Source organism: Gossypium arboreum, chromosome 3, assembly GCF_025698485.1.
Source record: "Gossypium arboreum isolate Shixiya-1 chromosome 3, ASM2569848v2, whole genome shotgun sequence".
In the NCBI taxonomy this organism is placed as follows: Eukaryota; Viridiplantae; Streptophyta; class Magnoliopsida; order Malvales; family Malvaceae; genus Gossypium; species Gossypium arboreum.
Genome location: NC_069072.1, coordinates 1,553,699 through 1,571,721, shown reverse-complemented (window position 1 = coordinate 1,571,721; position 18,023 = coordinate 1,553,699). Strand labels below are relative to the sequence as shown.

General features: G+C 31.4%; 1 protein-coding gene and 1 pseudogene across 1 annotated transcript; both read left to right on the top strand.

The window, feature by feature from the left end:
• The first annotated feature begins 157 nt into the window (after positions 1–157).
• Positions 158–5,674, top strand: LOC108474938 (uncharacterized; annotated as a pseudogene).
• A 4,055-nt stretch (positions 5,675–9,729) lies between these two features.
• Positions 9,730–14,312, top strand: LOC108476417 (beta-galactosidase 5-like). The gene is made up of 17 exons (XM_053025374.1): positions 9,730–10,104; positions 10,200–10,295; positions 10,392–10,504; positions 10,604–10,670; positions 10,751–10,843; positions 10,982–11,125; positions 11,230–11,318; positions 11,395–11,500; positions 11,636–11,723; positions 11,815–11,933; positions 12,025–12,189; positions 12,271–12,449; positions 12,536–12,645; positions 12,710–12,819; positions 12,910–13,131; positions 13,216–13,418; positions 13,789–14,312. Exons 1-17 carry the CDS (start codon positions 9,934–9,936, stop codon positions 13,907–13,909), a joined length of 2,196 nt encoding a protein of 731 aa, XP_052881334.1. The 5' UTR covers positions 9,730–9,933; the 3' UTR covers positions 13,910–14,312.
• The last annotated feature ends 3,711 nt before the right edge of the window (positions 14,313–18,023 follow it).

The following is an 18,023-nucleotide window of genomic DNA, read 5'->3' as shown; positions in this document are numbered from 1 at the left end:
TTTGGCTTTATGAACCATGTTCTCAAAGTAATCACTCATGGTATAGTGACTCTCAACAGAACACAGGAGACAAAACCCTTCTTCAAGGGACAATACTTTTAATTATTGAGAATTCACTCAACTGCCCAATAGATGACATTTCAAAAACTTGTCAATCATGCCATCGTCCTCAACAATCCTAATAGTAGTTCAAGATTCAAATTTCAAGCGGTTAGATGATCCAAATTCAGGGCCGTGTATTTTGGGCCCATTTTACATCCAACCTGAGCCCCAGTCCACAAAATCCAATTTTCATTTCCCGATTCGACCCGACCCAATTTCTAAACCCCGCCACGCTTCGTTTAAGTGCTCTGACGTTTGGGGGATTTTAGTTCCCGGTTTCAAATTTTCGCTCCGTTTCCTTAGCAGTCATCAATGGGGAAAACTGAGATCTGAAAAGAGACCCGAATCCGAACACTCGTCTTCCGCTGCCTTCGTCTCGAACTTGCCTTACTCTTTCACCAATTTTCAGGTAATTTTTCTTATATTGTGAAAAAATTAGCTTCAATACTATTGTTCTTTTTTTTTTTTAAATTTTTTTTAAAATTTAATATTATTCTAGCTTGAAGAAACATTTAGCGATGTTGATCCAATCAGGCGTTGCTTTATGGTTACAAAGAAAGGATATATACTACTTTAAAGCACAGCATTTGATTTTTTCCATTAATTGTTTGCTCGGAATAACACTGATAATATATGTTCTTTTAATATCTGTTCATAGGGTCAACTGAACATCGGGGTTTCGGTTTCGTTCAGTTCTAAGTTAAATTGAGGTTCATTTTAGATTTGTTGTTGTTTTTGTGGTTGCCTTGCTTGGTTCGGTGATGAATTTTCATGTTTATCCGTTGTTTTGGTTGGTGTATTTTTTTCCTTAGTGCTGCTACTGAAGATGCCACGCGAGCTATTGAGCTGAAAAATGGTTCATCGGTTGGAGGTCGGAAAATTGGAGTTAAACTGCTATGCATCGTGCTCCATTGGAGCAGTGGTGGTCGAAAGCAACCCAAGGTTTGTATGCTTTTATATAGTTCTAGCTTATAGATTTGTATGTATGTGTTCTACTAACTTTAATATATGCTGTCGCGGATGATGCCGTGGAGACAAAGAATGATACAGATGGTTTTACCTCAACCGTGGACAAGCATGGTTCGAGAATGCCAACATTAGGTTACATCTTACGAAGTCTTTTCTGTTATTCTTGTTAACTACTTGTTTTCTTTCCTGCTTTTCCAGAGAAACCTGTGCAACCTAGAAAAGTGGCAGCACTTTGGGCTGATTTAGCGGATAAAGAGAACTGTTCAGAAAAGCAGAGGTACTGAATTCTTTGTAGTATCAAATATTGTAATTAGATATGGGCCTCTGACATCATTGTCTAGTTCCTGGCAGCCGATGTTTAATTAATTTTTACTCATGAAATGAATCTTTGAAACATATATTTTTCCACATTATATTAGAAACATGTTATTTTATGCACGTTTAGTTTTTTATCGAAAATTATAATATTCACTTTCTGACACATTAAGGCATGACGTTTCTATTCTACTGTCAATATTATGAAGGGTTACTAGGACAGTTATATTTGGTGGTCTTCGTAATACTGAGATGGCCGAAGCTGTTCATCGATGTGCAAAGGAAAGTAGCATGGTCTGTGCTGTAACTTATCCTCTTCCAAAAGAAGAGCTTGACCAACATGGTAAGTCAAAATGTTGTTCTTTGGTACTGTTTAACTGAATTCTTCTTTCTTACCCTATGAGAAATAAGAAAAATGAAAGCTTATTAATAGAGTAATGTTATATTTGAAGAGCTCTAATGATAGTTCTGTATTCTTGATAGACATATTTATCAGTTGAAAAATAACTTATGATATAAGCTATCTCGTTGTGACGTGCGGTTTTTGATGTAGCTTCTAATGCATTATGTGCTTGTCTTTTGCATGTGTATTCACCACTGCTGTAATGGCTTTCCACACACACCTGGTTATCCATTGACCAAAAATCTGTTAAGTTTCACTATTTAGGTGCTACCAATGTTGTCTATCGTTGTATTTTATTATAACATATATCACACATGGTGATTGGATTGAAACTTGATTGATAAAAAGGCTTTTTCTGAGGATTAATAGCAAACCGTAAAATGCAAAATTTACTAGGTCTTGCACAAGATGGATGCAAAATGGATGCTTCAGCTGTACTTTTCACAAGTGTTAAATCAGCTTATGTTGCTGTGGCAAAGCTACACCAAAAAGAGATACAGGGTGGCATTGTTTGGGCACGCCAGCTGGGTGGTGAGGTAAAGTAACCATGATAAAGCAGTCATGATTCAACCGGTACTTATTTGCATATGAATGAATGAGTGATGAAATTCTTTAACTTCATACTTTATCTAATTATTTTTGTCTGGTGCTTGTGGCCCAGGGTGCGAAGACTCAAAAGTGGAAGCTAATTATTAGAAATCTGCCTTTCAAGGTTGGTTGGTGCTAATGGTGTACTAATATGATTATCCCTATTACTGACATCTAAAGTAGTTGCTGAACATTGTTGCAGGCTAAATTAAATGAGATAAAGGGTATGTTTTCAGCGGCAGGGTTTGTCTGGGATGTATTTTTTCCGCATAATTCTGAAAAAGGTTATCTTCTCTTCAATCAAAATCATTTAAAATTGTCAATTTTTTGTATTCTTTTCATCATGTAATGGTTTTTCCTCTTTATTTTCCAGGTTATCTAAGGTTTTTGCTATTGTCAAATTCACATGTAAACAGGATGCTGAAAATGTACTGCTGTTTTTTATCCTTTAGTCCAAAATGGTGAAGATTTAGAGATTTTTTTTGGCTACCTGTTTTTACTTTGTTTTTCATTTTCAGGCCATTCAAAAGTTCAATGGGAAAATGTTTGGCAAAAGACCCATAGCTGTCGACTGGGCTGTACCGAAGAGACTTTACAGTGGTGGCACTAATGCTGCTGTTGCTTCAGATGATGGTTTGTTGTCCTTAACTGAATTTCATCTACTTGTCAAGGGATGCTTATTAACATCTTTCCTCCGAGTCTTTGGCATTATTATTTAGGATAAATGAGTTGGCTTAACTTTATAGATCAATCAAACATGTTGATTATTAAATAAAGAAGCTAATATTTCTTATGGTTATCAAAGTGCAGAAGATAATGACACGAGATTACAGATTTCTTGAAAAGTATTGAAGTGGTTTTAGCAAGTTAATCTCATATATGCAATAAGTTTCTTCTGCCATGCATGGTTTTCTTATAGTGTGTTAGTTATTGACCTTCTGAATGATGATTAATTCTCTGATTGGATATTCAAGTGATGTCTGTGTTTGCGTGTGTATCGTACACATACAGAGTACAGACACACACACGCATATTTATATACATGATACATAGTAGAAATTTTTATCGTTGACTTTTATATATCAAATATGTAGTGATATTCCTGAAATATGGTGAAGTTGGTGCCTTTCTGTAGTGGCAATTTATGTAATCATTAGTATACATGTATTTATGTTTGCAGATGGGGTATCTTTCTCATTTCTAGTGGTTTTGCAGGGCAGCTAAATGAAAGAGAGAAGGGAAGTGATAATAGTAGCATTGATAAAAAAAGATGACGAAGCTTCAGTCTCCAAATTTCCATGTTTCGAAAATCAGATTCATTATACTCAATTTGCTAAAGTCCATGACCAAAAAAGAATTGAAACAGTTTTGTATCGATGCAGTTACCTCACAAGCTGCAAAGCAAAAGCCTGTTATACGACAGGTTAGATAAAGTTATTAATCTGTTAATATAAATGTTTATTTCTCATAATTCTTTGTAATAATTTTATGCATATTTAGAGTACTTTCATAACCCTGATATTACTCGTGCAGATTAAGTTCTTGAAAACCGTGAAGAAGGGAAAAGTCGTTATTAAAAATCAGTCACCTGGGGTTGCCTTTGATCAGTTTTCGGAGCATCAGCATGCACTTGGGGCCCTGAGGGTTCTTAACAATAACCCCGGTAATGTCCCTTTGCTTTTAGATTACATGCATTCTGCATCGAAGGGCAGTTTATCAATAACATTGAAGGGGAAAAAGTTTACTCAAGGGCATTGTTTCTTTTCTGTTTCTAATCTTAAATTGTCATTGGTTGTTTGCAGAAACGTTTGGCCCCGAGCATCGTCCCATTGTGGAGTTTGCCGTAGATAATGTGCAGACGTTGATACTAAGGAAAGCTAAGTTACAAGCTCAGCAGCAGGATGCTAGTGATGATTCGAATAATGCACACCAAAATGCCGAGTCACATCTGATCTCCCTAACGAATCCAGAAAACGGAAATCTAGAGATGACAAAAGGGCAAGAAAGCATTCAGAGTTTAAAAAATCCAAGATGGAAAACACGGTGAAGGAGAAGCTAATAAGAAGCCAAAGCTAAATCCAGCAGGTGAAAAGACAAAACCATCTCCTTCGAAAGAAAACTCGGAAGGCTCCAATAGGAATTCAAAAGGATCAAATCGTAAATCCAAGGATTGCAAAACTGACCCGAAACCTGTTGTTGGAAGTTCAGATAATGTTGAAACAAATGTCAACGATACCACAAATTGAAGTCCAAGAAGGTGGAAGCAGTTTCGAAACCAAAAGAGAGGACACGGCAGAGCTAGACGACATAGACAAACTCGATATGCTAATCAAACAATATAGAATTCTCACAGCCAAAATCCGAAGCACCTGATGCCGGAAAGTAAAGTTCTAAAAAGCTCAGAAGGTGCTTTCAAGCTTAATTTCGTTTTACCAGGTTATAGCCAGGTTTGTATCATAACTTAAACCGACCCCATCTTTAGAAAAACCGAGAATATTCATCGATGTCTTGCAATTACTACAAGTTTTCGACATTTTATGACAAACTTTCCTAGAAAGCTGAATGCATGTTATTGAGTTAAAACGCACTTTTCCAGAATTTGACTCGCTTTTGTTTTAATATCTCTTTCTACATCTGGTGCAGACATTGCTTGAGGATCAAGAAAAGAACATCAAATCTTATCCTCCATTGAAATGTTCACCGTGGAGTTCGACACCAAGAGATGGAAATAAAACCGGCAATATCAACAGGGTACCATTTCCAACCCACACTTCTAGGAATCTCTAACACTTTTATCTTCAAAGGGCATAACATATTGATGTCCTTTTTTCTTTTCCTAGATTTCTGTTTTTTGCAATATAGCCCCACAACTTGCATGTTTGTGCAGTAGGGTATAGCTAAGGGCAACTCAGAGAGGCCCCCCCAAAAAGTAGAAAAGCCACGCAGAAGTCAATTAACACAATTACAATTTTTGGATTATGGTGGTTGAGACTTTGAGATCATGAAATACGGATCATGGCTCCCATGTTCATCAAGCACCATTTTATAATCGAGCTTGTATTTGATGCACTTCTATTGGTGGTGAAATTTTTTTAATTCTGAAAAGTGAAATTAAGAGTTTGTCATTTTGTTAATCCAGTTTATGGAGTCAAAAAACTCGATTGATTAGCAAATTAATGTAAGATTAAAGGTGACCTATATTTTTTTTCCTTCTTTTTTAGGAATTTAAAATGAAATATTGGTGCTCGCAAACTGTTTGAGTTCATCTCGATAAAAAAATCGGATTTGATTCATTAATTTTCTAGTTAATCTCAAACTATCAACTGAGTGCAGCTCAAACCTAATTTAGCTTTTTATTTTAATATATTTTATATTATAAAATTATATTTTTACCCTTACAAACAAAGCTTAATTACGAATGAGCTTGAACTTAACTAATAACTTGATTATGTCTTGATTTAAATTCAAGCTTAGAAATTAATGTTTGAACTCGAATTTGTCACTGTTCAAATAATTCGGTTCGACTCGATGACAACCCCCTCTTCAATATTGGGAAAAAGTTCTCCACTTACAACTCACTCAACTACATGAAAAATTAATTAATTATATGCTCTCATTTTTAGTACTTCCCAACTAACAGTTAGTTAGAAAGTATTGTAATCCATTTAAATGTTCTCTCTTCAATGTTTCAACTAATGAGGAATTATTTTAATTTGTTGAATTTAATTAATATATATTAATTTAAAACATGAATAATTCTAAAAAAAGTTTTAATTTTATGAATTAGAAAAAAAAGTCAGTGTATATATGAGCTTTTATGAGCAATAATACATACATTCATACATGTATATATTAAGGAAAGATGCTTTACAAACCAATAATACTTCATTAAAATACCCACAATTTGATTTAATCATGTAGAGCTAAAAGCTGGTGGTCAATGCTTTAGATAATGTTTTTATGAAGCAATTTTTTTTTCAAATTTGACCCCGAAATTTAGATTTTGTTAAAGTGTAATGATATGGTACTTTTAAGAATATATTATGTTATCGCTAAAAATTGATAAAATATAATTTGTTTATAATTTATAATATTTTTTAATATTTCACGATTATATATATATTAAAAATTTTCAGTGTTACATCATCATATGTTAATGGGATTCAAGTTTAGGGACCAAATTGAAAAAAAAATTGCCAAATTCCAAGACTAACATGGGCAAGAAAAAAGTTAACCGACATAATTGAGAAAAGTTGTCAAGTTTAAGGACTAAATGTTATTTTATCTTTTTTTGTTAATCTGCAATTGTATTAACCGTTCAAATTAGAAAGAAAACCCATACATTTACGTAAGGTAAAACAAACTTAAATAACCGGAATAAATTTGAAAGAAAACCCTAAATCTTAAACCTTAAAACCCTAAATCAATTCAATAATTGACTAAACTCAAATTAACTATAACCAAAATAAATTTGAAAGAAAATCCATATATTTATACCAGGTGAAACTTGAATATAAGATTCCAAAATTATTCGGGTAAAAAGACCTCTTAAATCCCTCTTAATTTCAAAATCGAGCAAATTAGCCCCTCTAAAAATTTTGGAGTAGTTTAATCTCTGTCAAATTTAAAAATGAGCAATTAAAGTCAATTGACTACAACAATAATATCTTCAATCAATCATACATATTTTTGATTGGTATAATAACAAATTTAGTCATCGATGTTTACATATTTTGTTAATTTGGTCTTAATTTTTAAAAAAATTCAAGAAATTCAGCTTCAACATTTACACATTTACAAAAATATTGCGGGTTAATTTTGTTAAATCATGACCCAAGTTGATATAATGCATAAATTACGAGAGCTAAAATTTCTATTGTACCAATCAAATTTATGTAAAATTAACGACAAAACATTAACATTATGATTAATTATCCTTGATTGCTCACTTTTGAAATACCTTTAAAATTGACAGAGATTAAATTGTTCTACTTTTTTTTTTAAAAGAACTAATTTACTCAATATCAAAATTTTGAAAAGAACTCATTTTTTTTTACCAAATTATTTGTATCAAGCCAATGCTTGATTGGCGGCTTGAAATAATATTAAAGTTACAAATTATGGAACCCAAATATATTCCATAAAATCCATATAAAAGCATAAATAAATATAAAGGTCAAGAAGGTATGTAATATTGTCACCCACATGGGGGCTACTTCTAAGTGGGTCACCCAAACACTCCATTCTTTCAAAAAGCCTCCTTAAATTAGCACTAAAATCCCCATTTTTTCTCTGTCCATTATTAGTTTTCATTTTAACATATTCATTGGAATTTTATTGGTGAAAAGAATTCTCTAATTTTTTTCAATTTAGTCATTGTCAATTTCAAAAGTGAGCAACAAGAATAATTAATCACGATATTAATATTTTCTGTCAATTGTATATAATTTTGATTGGTATAATAATAAATTTAGCCCTCAAAGTTTACACATTATGTCAATTTGGTAATATGATCTAACAAATTTATCTTGCAACATTTATGTGAATGTGTAAATATTGAGGTTAAATTTTTTGAATTTTTTAGAATCTAGACCGAATTGACAGAACATATGAACATTTAGAGCTAAATTTATTGTTATACTAATCAAATTTATGTACAATTATTTGAAGACATTAATGTCGTGGCTAATTGTTCTTAATTGCTCATTTTCGAAATTGATAGTAATTAAATTACTACTATTTTTTAGAGTGATCAATTTGCTCAATTTCGAAATTGAGAGAGACCAAAATAGTTTTTTACCACTTTTATTTAATCTCATGATTAATAACAAGAGGGAAAAAATTGTAAAAAAGCTAGTTTTATTGGGGTGACGAATGCTAATATTGAAAATATTAGGTTTGGTTAAATTGAGCAATAAGAAGCTTGATATTAGGGATGATAAATAAATTCAGATTTGATAAGGTCAAGCTTTTTGCAAAATCGAGTTTTGGTATGTTGGATGAGTCTAATTATTTAATTAGATAAGTCGGATCAGAATTGGGTATAGCTTTGATTTTACATAGTGGGATAAAAGGCAGATAAAATAATATTTATTGAGGGTTGGATCTGGTAGTGGTAGAGCCAAGGGAGCTAGCAGTGGTTTCGACCCCCTAAAATGAATTTTTTTTATTCAGACCCTTTATGATTTATAAAAATTTAAATTTGTAAAGATAAGATTGCATTTTGCCCTAAAATGATAAAAAATTAATTTAATATTTTAAAAATTTAAAGATATAGACTATTAAAATAGCGAAATTATATTTTTACTATTATAAAAATATATAATTTAATTTCGACCCTCCTTAAACAAATTTTCTGGCTTCGCCATCGGAATCAAGGTCGGGGTGAGCAGAAAACCATCCCACCTTCTCATCATTTATTCTCGATATCTTTTAAATGAAGTCTAGTATTCAATTCTAAATTTAATTAGATTTCAATGCATCTATCGAATAATTATTAAAAAGATGATTCATTTAAGTCCCTGCTTCATGTTTAAGCTGATTCATGGTAATTTATACTTGTACAAACAGTTAAAAGAAAAAGGAAAAATAAATTGTTAACAGCTTGTGTACCATAAATGTTGACTTCTCAAACTATAGAAAAGGACATAAAGTTACTTAATAAATAATTATTATTTTTGTTTACAAAATAAAATTATTATTTTGAAAGCAAAAATAATAATTTTGTAATTATATAAATTGAGATTTTGAAACACTAACCTCATGCTTTTCATCAATGGTTTGTATTCACATGTTATATGTGTTATAATTAAAGTTGTTGAAACCAGTTTAATCGATATTATCGGTGATATATAATTGAAAATAATCAAAATTATTTTGATTTGATATAAAATTAAAATGGAAAATCGAAAAATTGGTTAGAAACTAAACAACCCCGATATTTTAAATTGATTTTTAAATATAACTTTTTTTCTAAATTTTAAATATTTTAACTTGAGTTTCAACTTATTTCGATCTCCGATCCAACCATTACAACATTGATTATAATCAAATCTTGAAGATCAAAATTTTATTAATCCTTATACATTAAAAGTTTATTCAAATTACGATACTGTTTAAATTGTTGATAAATTGAATAAAATTTTAATATATAAAGACTAATTTTAAGAATTTTTCATAGAAAAACAGGACTCTTGATAAAATTTTGACCGAAATGATGTGTAGAAGTTAGAACATGGCCTCCACATGAATACCATTTTTTTGTCAATGGGGCACCTCATGAGCCAGCTATATGCTAATTGGTTTTCAACATATACAATATATATGTGAACAAGAAATCCTCAAACCCCAAAATCTTTTTGATTTCATTTCCTGAACAAAGCTGAAAAAACAGAAAAAATGGGCTTTTGTTGTGTAGTATTGCAGTGATGACAGTATATGATATTATATATATATAAACAAAAAATTCCTCCTTTGTCACATTCATTTCTTTTCCCACACTTCACCTCATTTTTCTTTTATCATTCTCAAAAAAATTTTCTTAGCTTTTTTCTCTAATGGCAGCTAACTCAGTTTCCCACTGTTTTTCTCTAAGCATTATAATGTTATTTCTTTATCTTCAGCTTATTCATTGTAATGTTACTTATGATAGAAAAGCAATTGCAATTGATGGTCAAAAAAGAATTCTCTTTGCAGGTTCTATACATTATCCTAGAAGCACCCCCGAGGTAAAAACAAAACTTTCCCGGAAAATTTTCATCTCAAAATCCCACATTTTTCTCGGGAAAATATTGATATTGGTAACAACTTGTTGTTAATGTAGATGTGGGAAGGTCTTATACAAAAAGCTAAAAATGGTGGCTTGGATGTTATTGATACTTATGTCTTTTGGAACCTTCATGAACCTTCTCCTGGCAATGTTAGCTTTTGTTTCTTTTAAAAGTTAATTTTCTATGCTAGTCCCTGTTTTTATTTTTTTTCCTTAAGAATTTCCTTTTTTTTTTGGGGTTTTTAGTATAATTTTGAAGGGAGATATGATTTGGTTAAGTTCATCAAATTGGTTAAAAAAGCTGGTTTATATGTTCATCTTCGCATTGGACCTTATATTTGTGGAGAATGGAACTTTGGGTAATTTATAAATGAACACACTTTCTTTTCTTTTTAAATTTTCAATCTTATATATGAAATGTTCATTTACTATATATTCTCATTGATTTTTTTTTCTAGGGGTTTTCCTGTTTGGTTGAAATATGTTCCTGGAATTAGTTTCAGAACAGATAATGAGCCTTTTAAGGTAAAAGGCTAATATGTATGTATGTATGTATGAAACAATGCGAATTTTCTTATGGCCCATTTTTATAATTTTTTTTTCAGAAAGCAATGGCAAAATTCACTCAGAAAATAGTTCAAATGATGAAGGATGAAAACTTGTTTGAGTCTCAAGGTGGCCCCATCATCCTCTCTCAGGTATGTATGTATATGTGTGTGTGTGTGTGTGTGTTTGTCAGTGTATATCTGTCTGTCTGTCTGTATGTATGTATGTATGTACGTACGTATGTATGTATGAATGAATGATATTGATCAACATGTACTGTTTGTTTGCAGATTGAAAATGAATATGAACCAGAAAGCAAGTTATATGGACCTGCTGGTAAAGCTTATGTGAAATGGGCTGCAAAAATGGCTGTTGGGCTAAACACTGGGGTTCCATGGGTTATGTGCAAGGAATATGATGCCCCAGATCCTGTGGTAAGCATACACACACACACACACACACACACACACACAGATATCAGATCAGCCATTGATGTTGTACTTTGAAAGCTTCATTCTTTTTTAATCCTTGGTTACAGATAAACACATGCAATGGTTTTTATTGTGATTATTTCTCTCCAAACAAACCTTATAAACCCACATTATGGACTGAGGCTTGGACTGGCTGGTAATATTTCACACACATACACACACATACATACATACATACACTTACAAGCTGTCCCCTTTTTTCTTATGCACAGGTTCTCAGATTTTGGTGGCCCGAATTACCAAAGGCCAGTGGAGGATTTAGCATTTGCAGTTGCCAGATTCATTCAAAAGGGTGGCTCCTTTGTCAATTACTACATGGTATATTTATTAATTGCTCGGGCTTTTGACCGTGTTTAATGCATATTCAAACATAGTTACGACGATATAATTCTTTAGAACATGTCTATATATTATACTAACATTCGAATCCGAGTAACATGTGTTATTTTGTAGTACCATGGAGGTACCAACTTTGGAAGAACAGCTGGAGGACCTTTTATTACTACGAGCTACGACTATGATGCTCCGATTGATGAATATGGTAAAAAGTTCTAACCCGAAAGTATCACCGTTACAACATGTGTACCCAGAGTTTCGAATTTGTAATTGATGGTATATTGTAATTTTAACAGGCTTGATAAGGCAACCTAAGTATGATCATCTGAAAGAACTCCATAAGGCTGTCAAGTTGTGTGAAAAAGCATTGCTTAATTCTGATCCTAACATCGTCATTTTAGGAAGCTACGAAAAGGTGCTCGGTAATCTGAGTTTTATGCTTCTTTGGTTGAATGTTATGATTTGTTACAGTCTTACAAGAAAATCAGCTCGTTGGTATGTGTTAGGCACATGTTTTCTCTTCCGAGTCAGGCGGCTGTGCTGCGTTTCTCTCGAACTATAATTTGAGGTCAAATGCAAAGGTGACATTCAATAACATGCATTACAACCTTCCGCGTTGGTCCATTAGTATCCTTCCAGATTGCCAAAATGTTGTTTTCAACACTGCCAAAGTAAGTGTCTCAGTCTTGCATTGTTTGGTTTTTGGTTAATGTAATGCAATGATAAAGCTAGATACATCTCTCTTTTTGCAGGTCGGACCTAAAGCATCTCGAGTCCAAATGGTGCCAACGAATGTGAAGATAGAATTGTGGGAGACGTTCAACGAAGATGTACATTCGGTGGATGACGAATCGTCAATGACCGTAAAGGGTTTATTGGAACAGTTAAACATCACAAGGGATACCAGTGATTATCTCTGGTATACAACCAGGTATATGAATGATTGTTCGTATTGTAGCTCATGTATTGAAATAGAATCGAGTTCATTTCGGTTACTGATTGGGTTGATTTTCCCAGTGTACGAATAAATTCATCCGAATCATTTCTTCGTAAAGGCACACCTTTGACCCTCAGTATACAAACAGCAGGGCATGGCATTCATGTATTCATCAATGGACAACTTTCAGGTACATTATTTCGAATTCAGGTGCTGATAGCTTAAAAACTTCTAAAATGCTCGAAAACTTACAGGATCGGCTTTTGGGACTCAACAAAAAAGGAAGTTTTCTTTTACCAAAAACATCAACCTACACCCTGGAGAGAACAAAATTTCTATTCTCAGTATAGCAGTCGGTTTACCGGTTTGTTCTCCGATGAAAAAACATATATTCATTGATTTTCTTTTTTTCGTTTTGCCGATTTCATGTTCGGGTTTGTTCTGTTGTTTATAGAATATTGGTCCACATTTCGAGACATGGAACATTGGTGTCCAAGGATCAGTTGTTTTACATGGGCTAGATGAAGGAAAAAAGGACTTAACTTGGCAGAAATGGTCATACAAGGTTGGCCTTAAAGGAGAAGCCGATAATCTCGGTTCTCCGAATTCTATCCCATCGATTGTTTGGACTCGAGGATCCTTGGAAACTCTAAAACATCCATTAACATGGTACAAGGTAAGCAAAATGCATACGTGTGAATGTATGTGTGTGTATATATATGTTCCTTGACAAGCAAGAAACTATAAACTCGACCTTCAGGCGTTTTTCAATGCCCCGGGTGGAGACGATCCCTTAGCATTGGACATGAGTGGCATGGGAAAAGGTCAAGTATGGATCAACGGCGAGAGCATAGGCCGATATTGGACTGTATCGGTTAATGGTAATTGCACTGGATGCAGTTACGTCGGTGCATTTCGTCAAACGAAATGTCATTTCGGTTGTGGCGGTCCAACTCAACAATGGTAAAAGCCCTAAAAAATTTAACATCTTGAAATATGGGTAAACTACACCATTAGTCACTAAAATATGGGTAAGTTTTCGTTTTAGTCACTTAACTAAAAAAGTTACAATTTGGTCACTAAAGTTTTCGAAATTATTTTTTTGGTCACTGATTATTAGGTGGCACTTTTTTAGTTGGCATAATAATAATTTTAGTCCTTAGTTGACTAATTTGTAACTTTTAAAAAACAATTTAAAAAACTTTAGTGACCAATTTGTAACTTTTTAGGTGATTAAAATGAAAACTTACTTATAATTTAGAGACGAAGAGTGTAATTTACCTTTGAAATATTGATGCTAAACTTCTGCTCCAAAATGTGTTCATTTTTTCAGGTACCATGTTCCAAGGTCCTGGTTGAAACCAACCCGAAATTCATTAGTAGTTTTCGAAGAAATCGGTGGAGATGCTTCGAAGATTTCGATCGTAAAACGATTGACGACAACTGACAAATAACGAAACTATACAACATTAGGTATAATATATAAGCTTTGAATGATACAATGCCATTGACATATTTATCCCAAATCAAAGGAAAAACAAGGATGACGATGATGACGACGAGGATGATGATGGTGACATGGTGTGACATACCATGCTACTTGTGTGTGTTTCTTTTGTGGGGTTGCTGAAAATTACATATGGAGTTCATGCTCGTTTAGTGTTTGGATTCTTTTTTCCTTTTGTACCAGTTTTTTAGGCAACTTTTATTAGGGGTCTCCTCATTACTTTTCTAGTTTGGTTAAAATATGCCATAAGTCCCTATACTCTTCACCAATTTAGAATTTAGTCTCTGTAATTTCAAGTTCAATTGTTAAAATTGTTATTTGTCAAATAAAAAAAATTCTCACTTGGGCAATCATGTAACTAAAAAAATGACATTACAATGAATGTGAATTTAACAAAATAATTTTAATAGTGCTATCAATTGGATCTGAATTTTGAAATCTGAAAAGTAAAAAGATTAAATTCTTAGAAATAAAAATACAGGCACTAAATTATAAATTACAAAAAGTATAAGGACTTATTATATATTTTAACCTTTCTAGTTTCTGTGTGAGGTTAGAATTTCAATGGCTGCCAAAGGTTTATGGCCCACATTTTTCCCTTATAGAGAAGAAGGTACTTGGTACTGCCTACCTTTAAACTTAGGGCTCTGTATAGGGTTTGTTTGATTCATCCCAAGAAAATGTTTATTTTTTAGTCCCTACTTTCTATGTTTTGATTATTATTGTCTTGCAGTATTTAGAAACTTTAATTATCAAATTCAATAATATAGTTTCATGTTAAACAATCTAGTCCTCTGTTTATTATTTAAGTTTGCATACATCCAATTTTTTGAATTAGAGAATTTTTTCCACTTTAGTCATTGAACATGGATGAAAACTTGAATTTTTTTTTTGTAGGGGCCAGAATTGAATTTTATATTTTTATAAGAGCTAAAGTAAAATTTTGCTATTATATTAGTTAATATATTTATAATTTTATTAAAGGATTAAATCAATATTTTATCATTTTGGAGAGAAAGAAATGTAATTTTACTATATATTAACTTATAATTTTATGTATTTTCAAGGATACAAACTACAATTTTCTCATTTTAGAGTGCCCCTTTGACAGTGCCTTTGTCTCTGAATTTGGTTCACATTTGTCTCGAAATTTAGTCATTAAATTTGAATTTTGTCAAATTCCAAAATTAATGTAAGAAAAATAAGTTCAAACGTCAAAATTTAAAAAAAAAATCAAATTTAGATACTTAATATTAATTTTTTTTAAAAAAATTACGTTTATAAATTTAAATTTTTTCGAATTTAAATTATTTTCGATTCCAGGGCGAAATTGAAAATTTTCACTTACAAAAAAAAAACTTTTATAAGTGAAAATTAATAACGTGATGCATTCGGTGTTTTAGTTTTCACTTTCGGCTTAAAATTGCTTTTTTATTAATTTGATTGAAATCAAAAGTGTAATTTGACTTTTAGGGTTTGCTCATTTATTAATTTGTTTGAAATTAAAAATCACAATTACTCTCTTCATTTATTTCGGCCACTATCTATTACTTTTCACTGAATAAATAATATTTATTAATTATCTTATTTATTTTAATTTAACGATCTGTCCATAATTTCAACTCAAGAGCTAAAACGTTTAAATTAAATCCTTTTTTAATGCACATATATTATTTTTGTAATAAATTTTAATGTATTGTAATTAAATTCTTAAAATATAAGTATCATAACAATTAATTTTATTGATGAATTAAATAATTTGCTTGGGGTAGCATATTGGAAGATGTTTGATAAGTAGGGGTGTTCAAACGGTCGGTTTTTAAATTGTTAGAAGTGTAAAAACGAAACAAAAATAGCTAGATATAGTAAGTTTCGGCCGTAGTGAATGGGAGGAATAAAACATTGGTCACTTTGTTTAAAATTATGTCAAATGATAGCTTGTGAAGCAATGAGTATTCTGGTGAAAACAAAATAAAAAATAGTTAACCAAGTCGAAAGTTATGTGAATTTCGGATCAGAAAACTTAAGTTGACAACTTGATAAACCATGTATATTCAAGTTTGTCGTTAGTAGTTGTTTTACTATACCTAACTATATTAATTTTATTTTTATAAATTTTGAATGATTTAATTAGTATTTAAAAGATTATGTTTCAATTAAAACCATGATTTCAATTATAAAATTAGTAAATTATTGATTTTAAGTTTATTTTGAATATTATGATTTTTTGAATGGTTAAACAAGCACAAGCTCAGATTACTCGAAATGTAAAAATCTTTAACCGTTAATCGAATGAAATATTTCGATTAATTTGATTAGTTAATCAATTAACCGAAATTTATATATTTTTGTCTTTTAATTAAAATTAATATAGAACATATAATAATACATTGTCGATGTTCAATTTTTTTATTTAATAGTTCAAAAAACTTTAAATGGAGGTGAAAATAATAAATAGGACATTAGAAATATTATGTAAGTCTTGAAAGTTAACAATCAAACACTACATAAGTCTTGAAAACAACAAATATTTCGGTTAATTGATTAATTACCTGATTTCAAACCGAATTAACTGATAATTAAAATTTCAAAAAATCATTAATTGATCTCCGACCGAACTAAATTTGACCATTGACAGATTAACTGAATTAAATCATTCAATCGGTTATAAAAATTGATTCAAATTGATTAACCGAATTAGATTCAAATTTTCGTTATAAAAAAATTCAATAAAAAGAAGTCTTTCATTCCTTTTAATTTCAATATCGAGCTAATTAATCTCTTTAAAAAATATCAAAGCAATTTAGTTCGTGCTAATTTAAGAAATGGGTAAATTAAAGACGTTTTTTTTGTCAATTAAACATTTTAATAGCATAATAACAAATTTAGTCCTCAATGTTTATATATTTTATCAATTTGATCTTGATTTAATAAATTTAACTCGTAATATTTACACAAAATATATAAATATCAAATATTAAATTTATGATTATACCAATTAAAATTATATACATTTGATAAAAATATTAAAACTATAATTAATTATATTTAATTGCTCCTATTCGCTTTTGTGATAATAACTCGAACGGGACAATAAGGATTAAATTATTAAAATTAAAAGAATTATTGATGCTAATTTTTTAATATTTTTTTCTTGAAAAATGAAAATAGAACGGATAAGTTTTGACTACTTAAATACCTGACCACAAGAACATTTTAAGACAGCAAGCTTCCAAGCAAAGCTTACGTGGCAGCATCATAAACAATTATCTTTCTAGAAGCTTATACGTGGCAACAACAGAATGCAGGAACTGAGCTTTTGTAAAACTAATAATGGATCTGGTTGCAGCGAATCTGAACTCTGAGTTCCCCCTAACATAAAACGTTTCGTTCCCATACCACAGCAACCTCCAACACCTTGTAAGAGAAGTTGAAGCGAAACCAAATCCAATCACCCGCTGACGTGGACACTCGATTATCCTTCCTTTTTACTTCCCGTAAAACCCCCCCAACTTTCACCATAATCCCAATCTTATCCTTGTTTCAAATGAGATCAACGGTGATTAAAAGCCCTCAAAGCACAACTTCACTATAATCCCCGCGTAACACCGAACCTCACCTCCCCGCCAAAAAAAAAAAAATAAATGGAGTACAACAAAAAGAAAAGAAAAGAATTAAGGTCAAATTTCACAAAAGATCCTTGTATTATGCACTTTTGGAAAATTTAGTCCCTCTATGCTCATTCGATTTTTTTTTATTTTTTTATTTTTCGAAATATGTATTTTTAGTTTTTCCATTACCTATGTCAAGAACTAGTAAAACAATCCAAAAAGTCAAACTTAGGAATTAAAGATGGAAGAATTTAAAAAATAAAGATAAAGAAAGATCATATTGAGAAGAGCGGATAATTTATGAGGCCTTGGTTGATGATTCGACCCTCAGCAGGAACACTTTACATAATTGATTTTTTAAAATATTTATATTTCTCTTGCGAGCTTGTAGTATCTACACTAACCATCAACAAAGATGCTCCTTCAAGTGAGAGATAAAACTCCCAAATG

Bases quoted from the DNA above. Each gene is read 5' to 3' on its own strand.
- LOC108476417 (XM_053025374.1), top strand. From the start codon at position 9,934: ATGGCAGCTAACTCAGTTTCCCACTGTTTTTCTCTAAGCATTATAATG. The intron at 11,934-12,024 runs GTGCTCGGTAAT...GGTATGTGTTAG, and splicing joins TTTTAGGAAGCTACGAAAAG to GCACATGTTTTCTCTTCCGA. The intron at 12,820-12,909 runs GTTTGTTCTCCG...TGTTGTTTATAG, and splicing joins GTATAGCAGTCGGTTTACCG to AATATTGGTCCACATTTCGA.